This window comes from Acipenser ruthenus, chromosome 3 (genome assembly GCF_902713425.1).
Source record: "Acipenser ruthenus chromosome 3, fAciRut3.2 maternal haplotype, whole genome shotgun sequence".
NCBI classification, from domain to species: Eukaryota; Metazoa; Chordata; class Actinopteri; order Acipenseriformes; family Acipenseridae; genus Acipenser; species Acipenser ruthenus.
This window is the reverse complement of record NC_081191.1, coordinates 47,249,007-47,266,477: the sequence shown is the minus strand read 5'-3', so window position 1 is coordinate 47,266,477 and position 17,471 is coordinate 47,249,007. Positions and strand designations below refer to the sequence as shown.

The 17,471-nt window shown below is 39.8% G+C and overlaps 1 protein-coding gene across 1 annotated transcript in view; it reads right to left on the bottom strand.

Annotated features, from left to right (window-relative positions):
- The window catches only part of LOC117435311 (collagen alpha-6(VI) chain-like), a 30,728-nt gene that overhangs the window by 960 nt on the left and 12,297 nt on the right, over positions 1-17,471 (bottom strand). The window contains exons 4-11 of the mRNA XM_059013038.1: positions 16,256-16,858; positions 14,265-14,879; positions 13,414-13,974; positions 9,258-9,815; positions 8,175-8,750; positions 2,832-3,409; positions 2,181-2,519; positions 1,075-1,153 (exon numbers count right to left, since the gene is read on the bottom strand). Of these exons, the coding sequence (XP_058869021.1) occupies positions 3,129-3,409; positions 8,175-8,750; positions 9,258-9,815; positions 13,414-13,974; positions 14,265-14,879; positions 16,256-16,858 (3,194 nt within the window). The 3' untranslated portion in view covers positions 1,075-1,153; positions 2,181-2,519; positions 2,832-3,128. The remainder of the gene's footprint in view (positions 1-1,074; positions 1,154-2,180; positions 2,520-2,831; positions 3,410-8,174; positions 8,751-9,257; positions 9,816-13,413; positions 13,975-14,264; positions 14,880-16,255; positions 16,859-17,471) is intronic.

The window sequence follows — 17,471 nt, the reverse complement described above, 5'->3', positions numbered from 1 at the left end:
ATCAGCTTTTTAATGGTACAGTAATTATAGGCAGGCTACATTACTGCAAATTGTTTCCAGTGAAAAACTCTGTGATACGCATCGGGACGATATTTTTTTGCAAGTATGGACGGCAAACTTTAAGTGTTTTTTGAAGCAACGTTGCATTGTTTGCTGACTGACAGAGTTCCAAGCATGCTTTAGCAAGCGCACAGCATCTAACAGAGACATTTTATTTACTCTGAATTTTCGTGTTGATGCTCATCGCTTTTCTCTTTCCAGTCATGCTTGCTGTTTACAGTCAGTGCTGTTTTTTTCAAACTGTAAACATGACACTGCGTACAGGGATTAAATAGCCAAGGTACAATACAGTACAGGGGTAATCGCTCAGTAACGAGGTGCAAACAGACGATTGATTTATCTGTCAAGCTTTTACTACAGTAAAGTGCTGCCTTTTGTATTGAGATATATGTGAATGGCAAGGTACGAGGTGAAAACAGCTGATTGGTGGATTAGTAAGAACGATTACTACAGTATAAGCAGTGTGTTTGTTTATTTAAAATCAATGTGAATGGCACATAATGAGATCCAAACAGCTGAGTTTGCCGAAATATACGGCGTGCGTAACACGGTATAAACAATGCCTTTGTTATTGAAATCAATGAGAATGGCAAATGGCAAACGCTATTTGTCCGATATAAACAGATAACCGAAAATAACCCTGTAAGGTGTAAGTGGGTCAATACTGTATAAGAATGCTTCTTCATCGTCATAAAATAGTCATGGTAAACCAACCATGCATACCTTGCTTGAACCATAACCCCTGATGTTGTGTAGCAAAATCTTCTTACACTTGACTGTGGCAGGGCAGGAGCGTGTGTTAAAGAATATAGAGGAGTTTTTAGTGTGTGACCAATCCTGTCTCCTCAAATATCAACAATCAAGGGAGGTATGCATGGGTGTGTGTGTGTGTGTACATTATATATATATATATATATTATATATATATATATATATATATATATATATATATATATATATATATATATATATATATCATATTAACTCCAGTTTCCACAAAGTGCTACATAATACCTTCCATTCGGAGCCTTTCTGACACATCCTTGAGTTCGTCCACAGTGTCATCTAATCCATCAGTAAAAATCAGTAAGACCTGCCAAACATATATTATTTCAAATATCAACAAATGATCTATAGTGCTGCTAAATACCAAGTCAACTCATTTCTATTGCAAACTCATTAGAAGCCATGCCAGCTATTTAAACCCCTATCTTTTTCATTTACACTTTTAGTTTAAACTTTCTTCCACCCCATCGCCATCAAGCTAGTTTATTTTATAAACATATTCAGCTAATACTATTGAAAGGTATTGTTGTACTTCTTGTATGAAAATAGAAATCATGCCTGTTCCATACCAGTGCAAAACACAAATAGATTTGTTGCACGTGTGCAGTGTTAAGCCGAGGGGAGACTAATCTACATGTTGCCAGAAAACTGTAGAAAGGGAGATTTTTTTTGTAGAAAGTGATGTGCAAACTATAAGTTTCGTGCAACTTTGTTGCAAGCAACTTCATCAAAGGAAAGTTGATTTTGTAGAAGCAGCATTACATCATAGGATTAGTCAACCAATGAAAAGTCATGAGGAAAGTCATGTGACTGGCTATCTCGTCAGCAAAAGGCTGAGAAAAAATGGAGAATACAGTTATCTGCAGCTTGACATACTGTGTCTGAATATCTACAACTATGTTTGAGTTAAATTAATGAAGGCTTCCGTTTGAGATATATATATATATATATATTTCTAGCGGTAGTAAATAGATAAAGTGAGTGTTGTTTTTTTATAGGCAAGCAGTTTCAATATTGGGTAGCATGGTTTTTTTGGAGGCTCGTAAATATAAATTATAAATATATCTGGGTTTGTAGAATAAAGTAGAAAGGTGTTCCGTGAAAGTAGAAAGCAACAGATTTCATTCTACATTTTCTGGCAACATGTAGACTAGTGTCGCCTTGGCTTTAGGCTAAAGGATACAACAAAATGGTCCTGAATTGAATAGGCTTCTGTGTATGTTGCAAGTGATCACTGCTGTACACAAAACAAAGGTAAGCACTGTTTTGTTATACATCCACACCTATAAATATTAACTTTACATTTAAAAGTATGAACCAGCAAAGAAAGTCACCTTTGTTTTGTTTTCAGACTTTTCAAACTTCTTCACAGCGACTCCAGAAATGCTCTATTAGGTAAGATGGTTTAACAACCCATTGTGAGCTCAACTCAGTTACAATGTCTGGGCTAAGCGTTTTAAACTGAGTTTCGTAGACAGGTTCTGATTTGGTGATTTCAAAGCCGAAGCTGATCTGTATCTGGGAACCAGAAACACAGCTGATAGTCTGAAGAGATGTCATTTCTTTTAAAATTTCAGGCAGGAATACTTGCAGTTGTGCTGGTCAGAAAATATTTGTTGTCCTGGTTTTTGACCTTGTAATGTCAAACCCCACTGCAATGTCTATGGCACATTCTGTAATAAATAAAGAAATACATGATATGATTAAATATGTTCATATGTTTGTTCTAACATCAGCACTTTAACCTATTATACATACACAGACACTGAACTACCTAAAATAGTGACACACTGGTAATATGCGTGCCGCTATTCTTTTCCATATAGAGATGTGCTCACTAAAACTTGAAGGACTACAATACAAAACGGAAACATAGCGCAATAATTATATTCACCTTTTTAAAAAACATTTGCAGTTTCCAGTGGTTATGTAGGTCAAAATGCTTTGATGGTTAAAGTACTGGGGTTATAAGATTCCGTACTTACTTGCATCTCTAGGGTCTTCACATATGTTCCGGACAAATCTTGTTTTAATTTGTTACTAGTTCATTGAAGTTTTTTACCATGAATTTTCTGTCTGGAGTACCAGCAATCTGAATCAACTGATAAACGTCCAATGTCTCCAATTCCCAGTGCATAAATGGTGATGCTATCTTGTCGTAGGTCTTCAGCAGCTTGGTACACTTCATCTCTGTCCTGTGCAACTCCATCTGTGATCACAAGTAAAATCTGCTCGACACCTTCACTTTTTCGGCTTCCAGCAGATGTAGTAAAAAAAATCCTTTACATTCCTGAGGCGTTTGCTATGTACGTACTGCCAGTGATCTGTCTGATGTTTTCAATTTGGTTCTGAAATGTGCTTGTGTCAGTGAATGAACGAAGGTAGAACTGTTTCGCATACTTATGGCTAAACTGAGCCACACCTATATGCACTCTATTTGGTCTAATATCAAAGTTGATCACCATTGCCTTTAAGAATTCCTTCATGGTTTGGAAGTCCGTGGGCGATATACTGTCCGAGCCATCAATTAAGAAGACTATGTCTGCTCTCTCAATTTTACAATCTGTAATGAAAAATATAAATTATATGCAGAAAATGCTGTTATGATTTCAATCACCTGAGCCGTCTTTTCGTGAATCCCTGACTTCCCCCAGTTTAGTGTCGTCTGCAGTTTGTATCTTGATCTAAGTGATTTACAGTGCCTTGCATAAGTATTCACCCCCCTTGGGACTTTTCCACATTTTGTAGTGTTACAACCTGGAATTAAAATGGATTTAATTGGGATTTTTGCCATTTGATTTACACAACATACTTAACACTTTGAAGGTGCAAAATATTTTTTATTGTGACACAAAAGTTAATTAAACAAAAAAAGACATTTGTTGGTTGCATAAGTATTCGCCCCCGAGCCAATACTTGGTAGAAGCACCTTTGGCAGCAATTACAGCTGTGAGTCTTTTTGGGTAAGTCTCTACCAGCTTTGCACATCTGGATCCTGCAATTTTTGCCCATTCTTTCTGGCAAAATTGCTCAAGCTCTGTCAAGTTGGATGGGGACCGTTGGTGAAATCTTGCCACAGATTCTCAATCGGATTGAGGTCTGGGCTTTGACTGGGCCATTCTAAGACATTCAGGTTCTTGTTTTAAACCACTCCAGTGTAGCTTTGGCTGTGTGTTTAGGGTCATTGTCCTGCTGGAAGGTGAATCTCTGCCCCAGTCCCAGGTCTCTTGCAAACAGGTTTTCCTCTAGAATTTCCCTGTATTTGGCTCCATCCATCTTGCCCTCAATCCTGACCAGTTTCCCAGTCCCTGCCGACGAAAAGCATCCCCATAACATGATGCTGCCACCACCATGCTTCACCGTGGGGATGGTGTTCTCAAGGCAATGAGCAGTGTTGGCTTTGCGCCACACATAGCATTTTGCGCTAAGGCCAAAAAGTTCAATTTTGGTCTCATCAGACCAGAGACCCTTTTTCCACATGTTTGCTGTGTCTCCCACATGCCTTTTGGCAAAATCCAAATGGGATTTGATATGGGCTTTCTTCTCGCCACTCTTCCATAAAGTCCAGCTTGTGTTTAATCTGAGATCATGTGACACTTTAATTGCACACAGGCGGCTTCCATTCAACTAATATGTAGATTTTTTCCCCACTTCGACATTATGGACTATTTTGTGATTTTTTTTCAGTGACAAAAAATCATAATTAAATCCATTTTAATTCCAGGTTGTAACACTACAAAATGTGGAAAAGTCCAAGGGGGGTGAATACTGTATCATTAGGAACAGTGACAGCTGAGTACTTCACTCCAATCTGATTTTACACCTCTTTAAAGTGGTGTCACACGGCTAGCTGAGTGGTGCCGTCAGATCCAGGAAATGAATACACAGAGACAGGACAGATCAGATGAAATGATGAAGGCGCTTGCTTGCGCCGGTTTATTATAAATAAAAAAGGTTTTAACAAAACACAGGACACGGCACTTTAGCCAAAATAAACAGACAAACAAAACGAACAGACACTGACACACAGGGACGAACACTAAACAAACAAGTACCGTGCTGGTCCTCCAGCATGACGTAGCAATTGATTATTTTGATTATCTCTCCCGTTCCTTTGCCCTGAACACACAACCCCGAGTGAGTGAAACGTGCATCTATATATACTGTTGTGCTGGGATTCAATTACTAATTAATTATTCACTTGAATCCCAGCACGTGAATTAATTATGTGCAACCTCGTGCTCACATATTAAATACTTTAAATGCACATGAAGTGATGTGCAATCCTCGTGCTTAAATACAATTATACATTTTTAAACACACGTGAAACACAGACCCGTTTATATCCCATGTACCAACTACAATACACCAACATTAACACACGCAACATATAACACAGGGGCAGGGCACATTGCCACATATACCCCCCCTTGTGCGCAGCACACATGGCCTCAATGGCCACCTCCCCCTTTAAAAGCCCAAAAGTCCAGCACAAAGTCCTGGGCCAGAACCGGAGGCTTCAAGGGGCCCACAGGTCGTAAGGCTGTCAGCAGCAATGCTGACAGCGGGGTGGCACACTCCTGCCACTCTTCTGCTGCTGGTGGCAATTCCGGCAGCTTCCCAGCTGACAGCGGAAATGCTGTCAGCAGAGACATTAATAGTCCCCAGTCTGGCTCCTCCAGCCGGGGTAGTCCTGGCAGCAGAAAGGCTGCTTGGGGGGTGGTCTCCTGCAGCTCCTCTTGTGGTGGAGGTGGAAGCAGCAAGCAGTCCTCCCATGTTGGGGAAGGCGGAACCAGCAGGTATTCACCCTCTGCTGGTGGAGGTGGGAGGGGCAAGCAGTCCTCCCACGACAATGAAGGCGGAACCAGCAGGTATTCACCCTCTGCTGGTGGAGGTGGGAGGGGTAAGCAGTCCTCCCACAACGGTGGAGGCGGAACCAGCAGGTATTCACCCTCTGCTGGTGGAGGAGGCAGAGGCAGCTCCTGCTGCTCTGCTCCTGCCGGTGGAGTTGATAGAAACAGAGGCAGCTCCTGCTGCTCTGCGCCTGGTGGAGGTGGTGGAGGCAGAGGAAACTCCTGCTTCTCTCCTCCTGGTGGCAAAGGCGGTGGAGGTGGGAGCAGCATGTAGTCTCCTGGCGACGGAGGTGGGAGCAATGTGTAGTCTCCCACTCTTGCAGGGGACTGGTGCTGCTCTCTCTCTCTTGCAGGGGATTGGTGCTGCTCTCCCTCTCTTGCAGGGGACTGGTGTGGCTCTGCCTCTCTTGCAGGGGACTGGTACGGCTCTGCCTCTCTTGCAGGGGACTGGTGCGGCTCTGCCTCTGAAGGGGAAACCAGCAGGCATTCTTCCTCTGCTGGTTGTGATGGGGAAACCAGCAGGCATTCTTCCTCTGCTGGTTGTGATGGGGAAACCAGCAGGCATTCTTCCTCTGCTAGTTGTGATGGGGAAACCAGCAAGCATTCTTCCTATGCTGGTGGTGATGGTGGAGGCAGAGGCAGCTCCGGCTCCTCTCCTTGTGATGGTGGGGGAAGTGATACCAGCAGGCATTCACCCTCTGCTGGTGGAAATGGGGACAGCAGGCATTCTCCCTCTGCTGGTGGAAGTGGGGACAGCAGGCATTCTCCCTCTGCTGGTGAAGGTGGGAACAGCTGCCTCTCAGGCTTTGGATTCCCGCGGTCCCCCCCATCTGGGCGCTGGACGCTCGTGGTCCCCCCGTCTGGGCGCTGGACGCTCGCGGTCCCCCCGTCTGGGTGCTAGTTCCTCCTCTTCATACTGCGTGGGGCATATGGCTAATGTGTGCCCATAAGCCCCACAGCCAGGGCATAACTCTGCCGCGAGGTTCTTTAAAAAAACCTCCCAGCCATCATCCCCGACCTCCTCCTGCTGTTGCAGCTTTCCTTTCCCCCTTCTGCTCCTGGTCCTTCTCCGTACCTGGGCAGGTTCCTCCTCCTCCTCCTCCTCCTCTTGGAAGGGGCAGATCACCACTGTGTGTCTATAAACCCCACAGGCAAGGCACCAGCCTTGGGCCTCGAGGCTCCCGAGGAGGTCCTCCAGGTTCCGGCAGCCGTCTCTCCAGCCTTCCATTTCCCTTTTTTTTTTCCAAAAGGTGAAAGAATTTTTTTTTTTTTTTTTACACAAAAACACCTCTCCTGGTCTGTCGCTTGGAGGCATTGTTATCCCACTGACACCATATGTCACACGGCTGGCTGAGTGGTGCCGTCAGATCCAGGAAATGAATACACAGAGACAGGACAGATCAGATGAAATGATGAAGGCGCTTGCTTGCGCCGGTTTATTATAAATAAAAAGGTTTTAACAAAACACAGGACACGGCACTTTAGCCAAAATAAACAGACAAACAAAACGAACAGACACTGACACACAGGGTACAAACACTAAACAAACAAGTACCGTGCTGGTCCTCCAGCACGACGTAGCAATTGATTATTTTGATTATTTACCTCCTCTCTCTCTCCCGTTCCTTCGCCCTGAACACACAACCCCGAGTGAGTGAAACATGCATCTATATATACTGTTGTGCTGGGATTCAATTACTAATTAATTATTCACTTGAATCCCAGCACGTGAATTAATTATGTGCAACCTCGTGCTCACATATTAAATACTTTAAATGCACGTGAAGTGATGTGCAATCCTCGTGCTTAAATACAATTATACATTTTTAAACACACGTGAAACACAGACCCGTTTATATCCCGTATATCAACTACAATACACCAACATTAACACACGCAACATATAACACAGGGGCGGGGCACATTGCCACAAGTGGGTGTGCCTAACAAAATAATGTAATAAATCTTGCCTGTCATGCATTTTCGTTCACTATGTAGGTCTCACATATGTAGTGTTTAAAGAAACACATGGTATAGCAAACATGACATCTGGTTCTATACTAGGTTAAAGAAAGATCTCAGTTTGCTTGCCTTACCTTCTAAGAACTATGCTACTCTTTTACTTCCTAGGCCATTTCATCCTAGCAGTGTCTTTAAGATCAAAGCTGCTTACTCATGTCAATCAGGGGAAGCTGCTGATTGGTTACTGCCAGGAAAGCGAGCGTTCTGAAGTATCCAATTACATCCATCTCCTTTGTCCTTAATGCAGGATATAATTTAGTTCTATGCTTTATTAAAACTTGCCAAACTACTGTGACTCCTAAAGAATTAGCAACTTCCCTTCAATTTTAAATAATGTAGTCCAGCCTTCTGGATTCCAGTATATTCCAGTCAATTGTGAGACCAGTTTAGTTTTCCTCAAAGCCTAGGATTACAGCCCCCCTGTACAATAAATAAATACATTGTGTTACTTACATGTGGTGGTGTTGGCACAGATAATTTGCGAAAATTTATTTTGCAGACCTTTTAATTTTTCAAAGTCATCCACATAGAAATATCGCTCTTTTGTTCCTCCAATTTCCAGTAGCTCATTTGGGTTTGCATTTTTTATTCCAACAGCGTAGGTGGTAATGCCTGCATTTCTAATATAATTGGCAGTTTCATTTAATCTGTCTGTATCATCCGATACCCCATCAGTAATTGTTATAAGAATCTGTGGGACTCCCTTTTCTTTGCGTCCACCATACAATTCTCCCAAATGTTCTTTGGAAAAATTCAGAGCTTTTGCTGTTGCAGTGGTACTTCTAATGAGCTCCATTTCGTTGATTGCCTGACGGAGTTTTAGCTTGTTAAAGTGTTCATTTAGGTCAAATGCTTTCACTGGCTCATGACTATACTGGATTGCCCCAATCTGAACCTTATCTTTGCCAATTTCAGAGTGATTTACCAAAGCAATTATGAACTCCTTCATACTATTAAAATCATCCTCTTTAATACTACCCGATGAATCTACAACAAACATAATATCAGCAACCTCTATCCTTTGGCACTCTGGAAAAGAAATAAAATAAGATAATTAATTAGCTTGTTACAATACCTGATCAATTTTGCATAGTCTGTCAAATACAGTATATTAATGTACTGTCAGTAATTATGGAAACATTAAACAGTAGAAATAAATAATTATGCCCTGTAATACATGCACACCCATAGTTATGGAGCTTTAGGACCTGGGTTCCTGAGAGGTGTCCTGCTCCCTCTCAGTAAATTTGTTTTAATGTAAACTAGAACCATTCTTTAAAACTCCAATTTTAAAATAGCTTTGCTCACAGAAACAGGCCCACCCATCGCACTGAAACAAAGAAAGGTAAGTCTACAGTTATTCTTAGTATTAGTTATTTTTTTATGTTCTTATTTTTCAGTCACCTATACTGTTATTGTGTGGTCCGCTGAGATAAAAAAAATAAATAAAAAAAAAAATCAGGTGGTCCGTGAACAAGCAAGTCTGAGAACCACTGCCTTAACATAACAAAATGTTGTGACATTGAGACAGCTTACCTTTTTGAGGGTGGCAGATACCAAAAAACACCGTATTCAATATACTACTTAAAGCATCATAACTCTCAATAAAAAAAACCTTGTTTTGTGAGCCACTTATTTCCTCCAGTTGTGTGTTATTGGAGCCAAATACTCCGATGGAGAACACTGTAATTCCTTTGTTTCGTAGAGCTTCAGCAGGAGCTGCAACTTCATCTTGAGCCTCTCCATCGGTAATTACGATGAGGAACTGATCAACATCGGACCGACCTCCTTTTGCGCTTTCAAAATATTTAGATGTGAAACTAAGAGCTTGTCCAGTTAGAGTCCCACCATAAAGCTGTGACATGTTCCTGATGGCCTCCTGCAAATCCGTTTTTAGAGAAAATTTGTTCAGTGTAAACTCTTCTTTTTGTGTGTAACTGAACTGTATTGCTCCAACTTGGACTTTATCTACCCCAATGTCTGATTTTTTTACAATATTCTCCACAAATTGTTTCATTCTTTTAAAGTCTTCTTCTACGATGCTGCCTGAACTATCGATTAGAAAAATAATATCTGCTTTAACTTTCTTGCAAGCTGAAAAACAAAACAAAAAACTTGATTTACAAAGACAGAAAACTAATTCACTAATTCAATCAGTGCTACATCCTACTAGGTTGTACTGTATAAACAACTGGGTAAATAATATAAATGTATTTTAAGGAAAAGACATGGGATGTTTAATGCTTTATACATAAAGAGAAATGAGAGAAGAAATATATTATTACCGTTGTTTACCTTAGTAAAAGCCTAGCAGTGTAACAACGCATAGTGAAGTAAAGCATAGGTAAGCATTGTAAAGCCCAATGAGGTATGGTAAAGCATATTATTAAAAAAACTGTGGAAATTCACATTGACCAACCCTTCCCCATTAAAAAATAAAACCTACTACTACGACTACTATTTCTTTGCCCTCATTATTATTATTATTATTATTTTATTTCTTAGCAGACACCCTTATCCAGGGCGACTTACAATTGTTACAAGATATCACATTATTTTTGTGATATCTTGTAACAATTGTTACCCCACCGAGACACCCTGGAGGGCGGGAGTACCCAGTGGGAGGCCCTGTACTCCCCGCTGGTCACTAGAGGACCTGGGGACTTGGGATGGAGGGTGCTGCACAGAGCACCCGCGTCAGGAGAGATCCTGCGTGACTTCACTGCCTCGGAAGCCGCATGCCCTTTCTGCGGTCAGCCCGAGCTGATGGTTCACATTTATTCTTTGTGGTCCAGGCTGCAGCCGTTTTTCCTTCTGCTGAGGAACCTTCTGCTGCAGTTTTGGCTGCTCTTTTCCCCACACTTTTTAGTTTTGGGCACCCTGTTCATGGCTACACCAAGAAGAGACCTCCTGGTGAATCTGCTCCTGGCTCTTGGTAAACTTGTAATATACAAGACCAGGAAGCACAAGATCACCGGGGAGGGTCTCTTTGATTATGGAGCCATGTTCAGGACCCTGGTCCGGTCAAGGGTTGCTTTAGAGCACGCAAACGCGGAGTCCACTGGCGACATGACAACTTTTGTTGACCAGTGGGCTCTAAGTGGCGTGCTCTGCACGGTTGTTATTGGTTCATTATTACATTTAACATTTATTTACAGACTTTTTACGCTTTTTTTTTTCTTTAAATTTAGTTAATGGTCAGTCTTTGTTAGCACCCCCTTTTGTTTTTGGAAGTGCTAAGTAAATTTCTTCATTAGTTGTCACATCAGTCACCCCACCTTGAGTAAGTCTGATCTTGTCTAATCTCAGAAGCTAAGCAAGGTTAGGCTTGGTTAGTACTTGGATGGGAGATCACCTGGAATACCAGGTGCTGTCTGACAGCTGATGTAGTCCCCCTACTGGTCATTAAATAGGACTACTACTGCTACAAAACACACACTAAGTTTCCCAGTGCAGCTGGGCAACATCCTGTCTTCCTGACTTGTGTCTCATTGATTTGTTCTGAATACTTTAAACCCACCCCAATTACTGAGTGACAGCACATTCCTACATTTCTATTGGAGACTCTGCTTGTGAGATTTAAAACAAGATTACAATCAGGAAATGAGGCTTGTTCATGGGATTTAAAGCTGTATTACAGTTAAAATACAGAGGATTTAAAAACAGAATTCTAAATTGTGGTGAAATGTAAAAAAATGCCTACACACAAAAACCCCAGAAGAATGTGCCTGTGATCATAAGGATTTTGTTGTAGAAGACAGCAAAGGAAAGAAAGTACAACTTAAGTGTGCAAGTACTGTCAAGTTAATATACATATTGTGACAGAAAAAAATCCAATTTTGGAAAGTAACCGAAAACACTAATTTCATACAGTACATAAAAAGCTAAACCCCGAAAAAAAAAAAAAAAACACAGAAAACCAGAAGCCCTAAATATACCAAGCATGGTGTGATAGTAGTTAACCATTGTATATTAGGGTTAAACATTAATAATCCATGGTTTAACCATGAAACAAATGCTGGTATTTTATCCCTAAGTTTGGAACATGCATATATTTCACAGACAATGCAATGAATGAAAAGTTGATGCTGTTTCCTGGTACCTAATCACTTCAGGTGTTGTAGTTTAAACTCATATCAATGGCCTAGCTGTAATCATACCATATGACCCTCAGCTAAAGTACAAGGATGCAAGTCTTTTAGTGTTATATTTGAAAAATCCTGAATGTAAAAAAAGAGGCGCAGAACCAAACAATTCTCAGCACAAAAAAAAGGGTGGGGGTGGGGGTGGGTGGGGGCTGTAGTCATTTTATTAAAGTGAAAAATAGAAAATGTATTTCAAAGCTTAGTCAAACACAAATCAAAACTGTCCAATGCATACCCCTGATAAACTGCAGTTATATTTGCAGTTGTTTCCAATACTCCTGCAAGATCTTGGCATAGCAACACAAAAAACTATTTAAAGTACAATAAAGGAACAGCTGAGATAAAGTAGATGGTACCACTTCCATTTAAAAAACAGTAATTGGCCTTGCTTAATATTTTAACAGCTCACCATCAAACAGATTTTTCCCCAATTACAAATTATTTATCTTTTGGCACTGGCAATTCCAGTCATTAATGTTTCAGGAGGATTTCAAGATGAAACTCACAATAACAGAGCTGTGTTTAACAGACATTAAACAGAAGTGATAATGTAAGAATTTGAGGGAGGATTAGTTCACTCAGGCCAAGGTTTTACAAGATTGAATTCCAAGCCTCGCTCCCTTGAAATAATCCAATATAAATAAATAACTATTCACGGCCAAGATAAAACAAATGCATAAACAATAATAGTTAAAGTATTGATATTTGCACGCTATACATTTAAGCTGCTGTGAATGGGATACTTTTGGGGAACTAAAAAGCATTTTCCATTTATTCCATTCAGTGCACTCCGCCATCCCTGCTGTGTGCCCTGGAATAGATACTGAGTTTAATATTTTTTTTCTCTTTTCTTTTCCAGGTTTCCCGCTGCACCCTGCCTCCCAGACACTGCAAAACCCCAACTCCCCACACTGGTAAGCATCTAGATCTTTTAATAATGATTTTGCTTTAGGTTACCTTGATGCGTTAAAGCAACAATATTAGTTCAAAACAAAAGAAAGAAAACATTTGAAAGAAGATTAAACATACTGATGTTTTTATGGCTTTCCCCATTAAGATTCCAGGTGAAAGTCAAATAAAATCATTGATCAAAAGGAACTGATTGCTCACACATACCAATGGGTGGTAAGACAGAATATTATCTTTGTAAGTAATTATATGTGTTAATTAATTTGTGAAATGGTTTTGAGCAGGTTCTAGGTTTATCTATTCTTCAACACCATAAACTGTTGTTTTTCATCAACAATAAGGTTGTGGAAATCTATTTTTCTAACTGTTTTTGTTATTCCATAACCATCAGGCCAAGTGTGCATTCATGTTTTCAAGGTGTGCATGAGCAGGCTCCAAAGCTTTAAGGGGACTTGTTTAATAAACCCAGCTACAGGCCAACACAGCCTTGAGAGTGTGACTTTTTAGGGTTATGCGTTTATTCTATTTTTTTTCCAAATAACTGTTTGACCTTAGAAAATATTTATAAAAACTCTTAAAAAAAATCAGACCTTAAAAAGACCTTGAAAAGGGTCCATAAGCTGAAAGATTTGTCTTACCTTCTTGTGAACAGATTTCTTGGACAACTTTATTCTTTATATCTTTCAGGGAGTCAAAGTTGTAGACGTAGAAAAACCTGTCATCTGACCCTGAGATTTCTAGGAGCTGTGTTTTGTTGGCATCTTTTACACCAATGGCATAAGTTAGAACTCCTTTTTTCCGTAGGGTTTCAGCTACCTGTCTAACCTCATCTTCTGACTCTCCATCGGTTAGCGTTACAAGGTACTGGGGTACCGTGGTTGGTCGAGTTGTTACAGCAGATTGAAAGCATTTCAGCATGAAATGCAGAGCTTCACCGGTGCGTGTTCCTCCTCCTACTTGTCTGATATTCTGGATAGCCTGTTGTATGGCTATTTTACTGCTGTGATGAGTAATATTTAATTCTAGTTCTGGATTGGAAGCATATTGTACTGCTCCGATCCGCACATTGTCAGGCCCAATGTTGAACATCTCAACCATTTCTATAAGGAATGTTTTAACTTCTAAAAAGTCCTGTGGTTTGATGCTTCCTGAGCCATCCATCAGAAAGTAGATATCAGCTTCTTCTGTTTCAACACAGCCTTTACAGATAGAAGATAAAGAAACAACAATGTAACTAATATTTACTTTTAATGGATTCTTACCTCCTTGTAACATTAAAAACAAGGGAATATCTTTATTGAAACTTTATTGCCAAATTCAATTTGACAAAATTATTGTCAAAGCTTTTAAATCAAACAAATTCCATATGAACAAAAAGCTGTACATTCAAGTATAATCAAAAGGGGCATGCATACACCATATATTGACATGTAAGGAAGAAATCATGCAAAATACAAAATCTGGAGGTGTTTTATAAGTGTGTTTTTACCTTCTTTGAGTAAGTGTGTGAGGTCAGATATTTTAAATGCTTGCGTGAAAATCTCATCACAAATCCTGGTTTGTATTATGTCCTCAAGAGTTGATAACTGTAAGAATGTGTCCACAGTTGTGATAAATTTATGCGGGGGATTTGATGCAATCTCCGTCAGCTCTGTTGTATTGGTGTCCTGGATTCTCACAGTGAAGACTTTCACCCCAGCACGCCGAAGGTCAGTAGCAGCCTGGCTAACATTGTCCCTGGAATCCTTGTCTGTGATGAGAACTGCAATTTGCTGAACACCCCTGCTCCCATTACCTGCAAAAAATTCTTTCCTCACGTAATCAATGGCAGCACCAGTATTGGGGCCCCCTGTCCTTCCCACATATGGTAATTCCTTTATATGCTGCAAAACGTCAGCCTTACTTGTATATGTGTTAAAGAAAAACTCCACTTTCGATTCGTTACTGTAGATTACCAAACCAACTCTCACTGTATTGTTGCTAACATTCAAGGAGTCGACAATCTTGTAGAGGAACACTTGAATTTGGTGAAAGTTTGGCATGCCGATGTTGCTAGAATGTTGGACTAAAAAGACAATGTCTGCCGCAGAAGCATTTTGACATACTGAAAGAGAAGAAAGAAAGTGGTCTTGTTAGTGTCAGGGATGAAACATTCTGAAACATTTCTACATGAATAGGCATACCTGTTTTGAATAACAAAGTCTATTGCACTAGGAAAATCATAAATATTGCATTTTTAACATGCGTCAGTTAGCTTTTAGATACTTCTGTATACACGCTCTACAAACAAGAGTCACAAGGGTGATCTACAAGTCTAACTACACGGACAGCCAAACATGGGCATTTTTTGTCTTGAGCAAAGCACCATTGTGAAGTGAAATGGTTGTTAAGCATAGTTTGATGGACAGACAGACCCAGCACTATATAACTTATCAAACATAACTGGAGGTCAATTCCCTCCAGGTATAAATTGCCAGTATTTCTGCAAACGAGTGTGCCAGCATCAACAACCCTTCAGCTGCCCCTTTACCACCTTTGGTGCTTCCCAGAGGCTATAAACAGCATGTGGGGATCTCTGATCATCCTAAAATATCTATCAGGTAATCATCTCACTAAGCCCAGCGGGAAAGTAGCCAAACATTGTATCAATATACTGTTGTCATTTCTGTATATTCTATTGTTCATTGCATTTACCATTCTGTTTATTAGAATCATGTTCTCCAAAATATTGGCCTTGATCTATTCAACGATAAAAACTGCAGAATGAAGCACTGCAACAAACCATGCAGATGTCAGCCTTTAAACTGTTTAGTTCACTTAGTTAGGATACGAGTCCATTGATATAAGCAGTGGAGTTTGATGGAGTTCAATTTTATATGCACTAAACTGCAGACTGTTGTTAAAGAACTGTTCAATGAATATCAAAATCAACTTAAAAACTCCAGAGTGAAAGCTTAGTGAATAAGGTCGATGATAATAAAAGTAATAGACAGACAGAAAGAAAGATTTGTTTACACCCTTCTAAACTGAAAAAAATAGTATTTGACCACACAAATTGTACATTAGACAAATTAGCCTTTAAAGCCATCAACTAATGACACCACATCTGCAAACATTTCTTTGCTAGTGGATAGAACTGAAATACTGCAGGCCCATATCTTCCCACTGCTTAATGTCAGTGTTCTTGACAAAGTCACTGTTTTGTATGATTGGCTCCTATCCCTCTCTGTTTATAGCCTTTTCCTGACCTGACAGACATTTTTTATAGTACCTTTATAGGAAAAAATTTATAGAATATTGTAAAAACCAACTGAGTTGAAAGGTCACACTGATCATAATTTATATTGAATCAGAAATCATAAATAAATGGGCCAGACAACAAGACCTATAGACATGGAAAACATAATTGAATCTCAGAATGATAAGACACTATATATATAAAATGAAACATTGCAATTTCAAAAATGGAAACTACTTTACCTGCTGGTGGTGGGCCTGCTCTCTTAAACTGATTTTCTTTTTCAGTTTTTATCAAGTTGTGTATGTTGCGAGATAAAGGAGTCAGGTTGTCTGCAGATAAATTGAAATACTTTATGCCCATATCTTCCCACTCCTTCATGTTGGTGTTCTGGACTCCAATAGGAACAATTTTCACACCATGCTTTTTTACTGAGTTGACAGCTTGTTGAAATGGATCATACTTCGAACTTCCAGAGGTAATGATGACTAAAAACTGAGGGATGCCTTCCACAAGGCGACTTCCAGAAGACTCTTTAAAGTGGACGTCGATAGCATGTTTGATGGCAACCCCAGTCTTCAGCTCTCCCACTCTCTCAGCTTTGTACACAAGATTCTTTTTGATGTGGTTCAGCACTTGATTCTTTCCTTTAAAAGTGTTCAGAAGGACCTCCGCTTGGGCATCATCGCTGAACTGTGATACTCCAATTCTGTATTTATTTGCTTGGACATCTAGTTGCTGTACGACTTTGTTAAGGAATGTTTTCACCTGCTGAAACATATTGTCTCCCATGCCTTTGGAGCCATCAACTAGGAACACCACGTCTGCAAATATTTCTTTAGTGGCTGAAAAACATAATAAAAAAAAAATCACCACAATGTTTTCCCTTATAGAAGTTTACTATGGTAAATTTGTCCAGTAATTTTGCAGTTTTTCCCTGCTTTTTCCACTATGCATTTATCTTATTTGATCATGATTTGCCTTTTTAATAAAACATGCTTTACCATGCTTTTTTACCCTTGCTATACATTTATAGTGGTAGACCTTTATAAAGGTAATTTTCATTTGACTGTTTATAGATTGGCTTCTTTTTAAGTAGTATGAAAAAAATCACAAACTAAGTATCATGCGAAAATGCTGAATACACATTTTAACACTGTGGTAACGTTCTTGGACCATCTCCAGTTCTGAAGGGGTTTTTAGATAAAGGTGAAATGGACAGTTTTCATGTACTGAGCAGTTGAAAACTGATCTGTTGAGAAATGTGGCAAATCTCCCAGACTAGTGTATTACGCTCCTAGAATACTGTATGTTCTCTGAAACGTTAACTAGAAGCTGTGGTAATTAAAAAAAAATAAAATACAAAAAAAAAAAAAATCACAAGTGTGAATAGACCCCAGCATTTGTAGATTTTACCCACGTTCAGTTCTTGAGATTAGTAAATGCTGTAGGCCATGA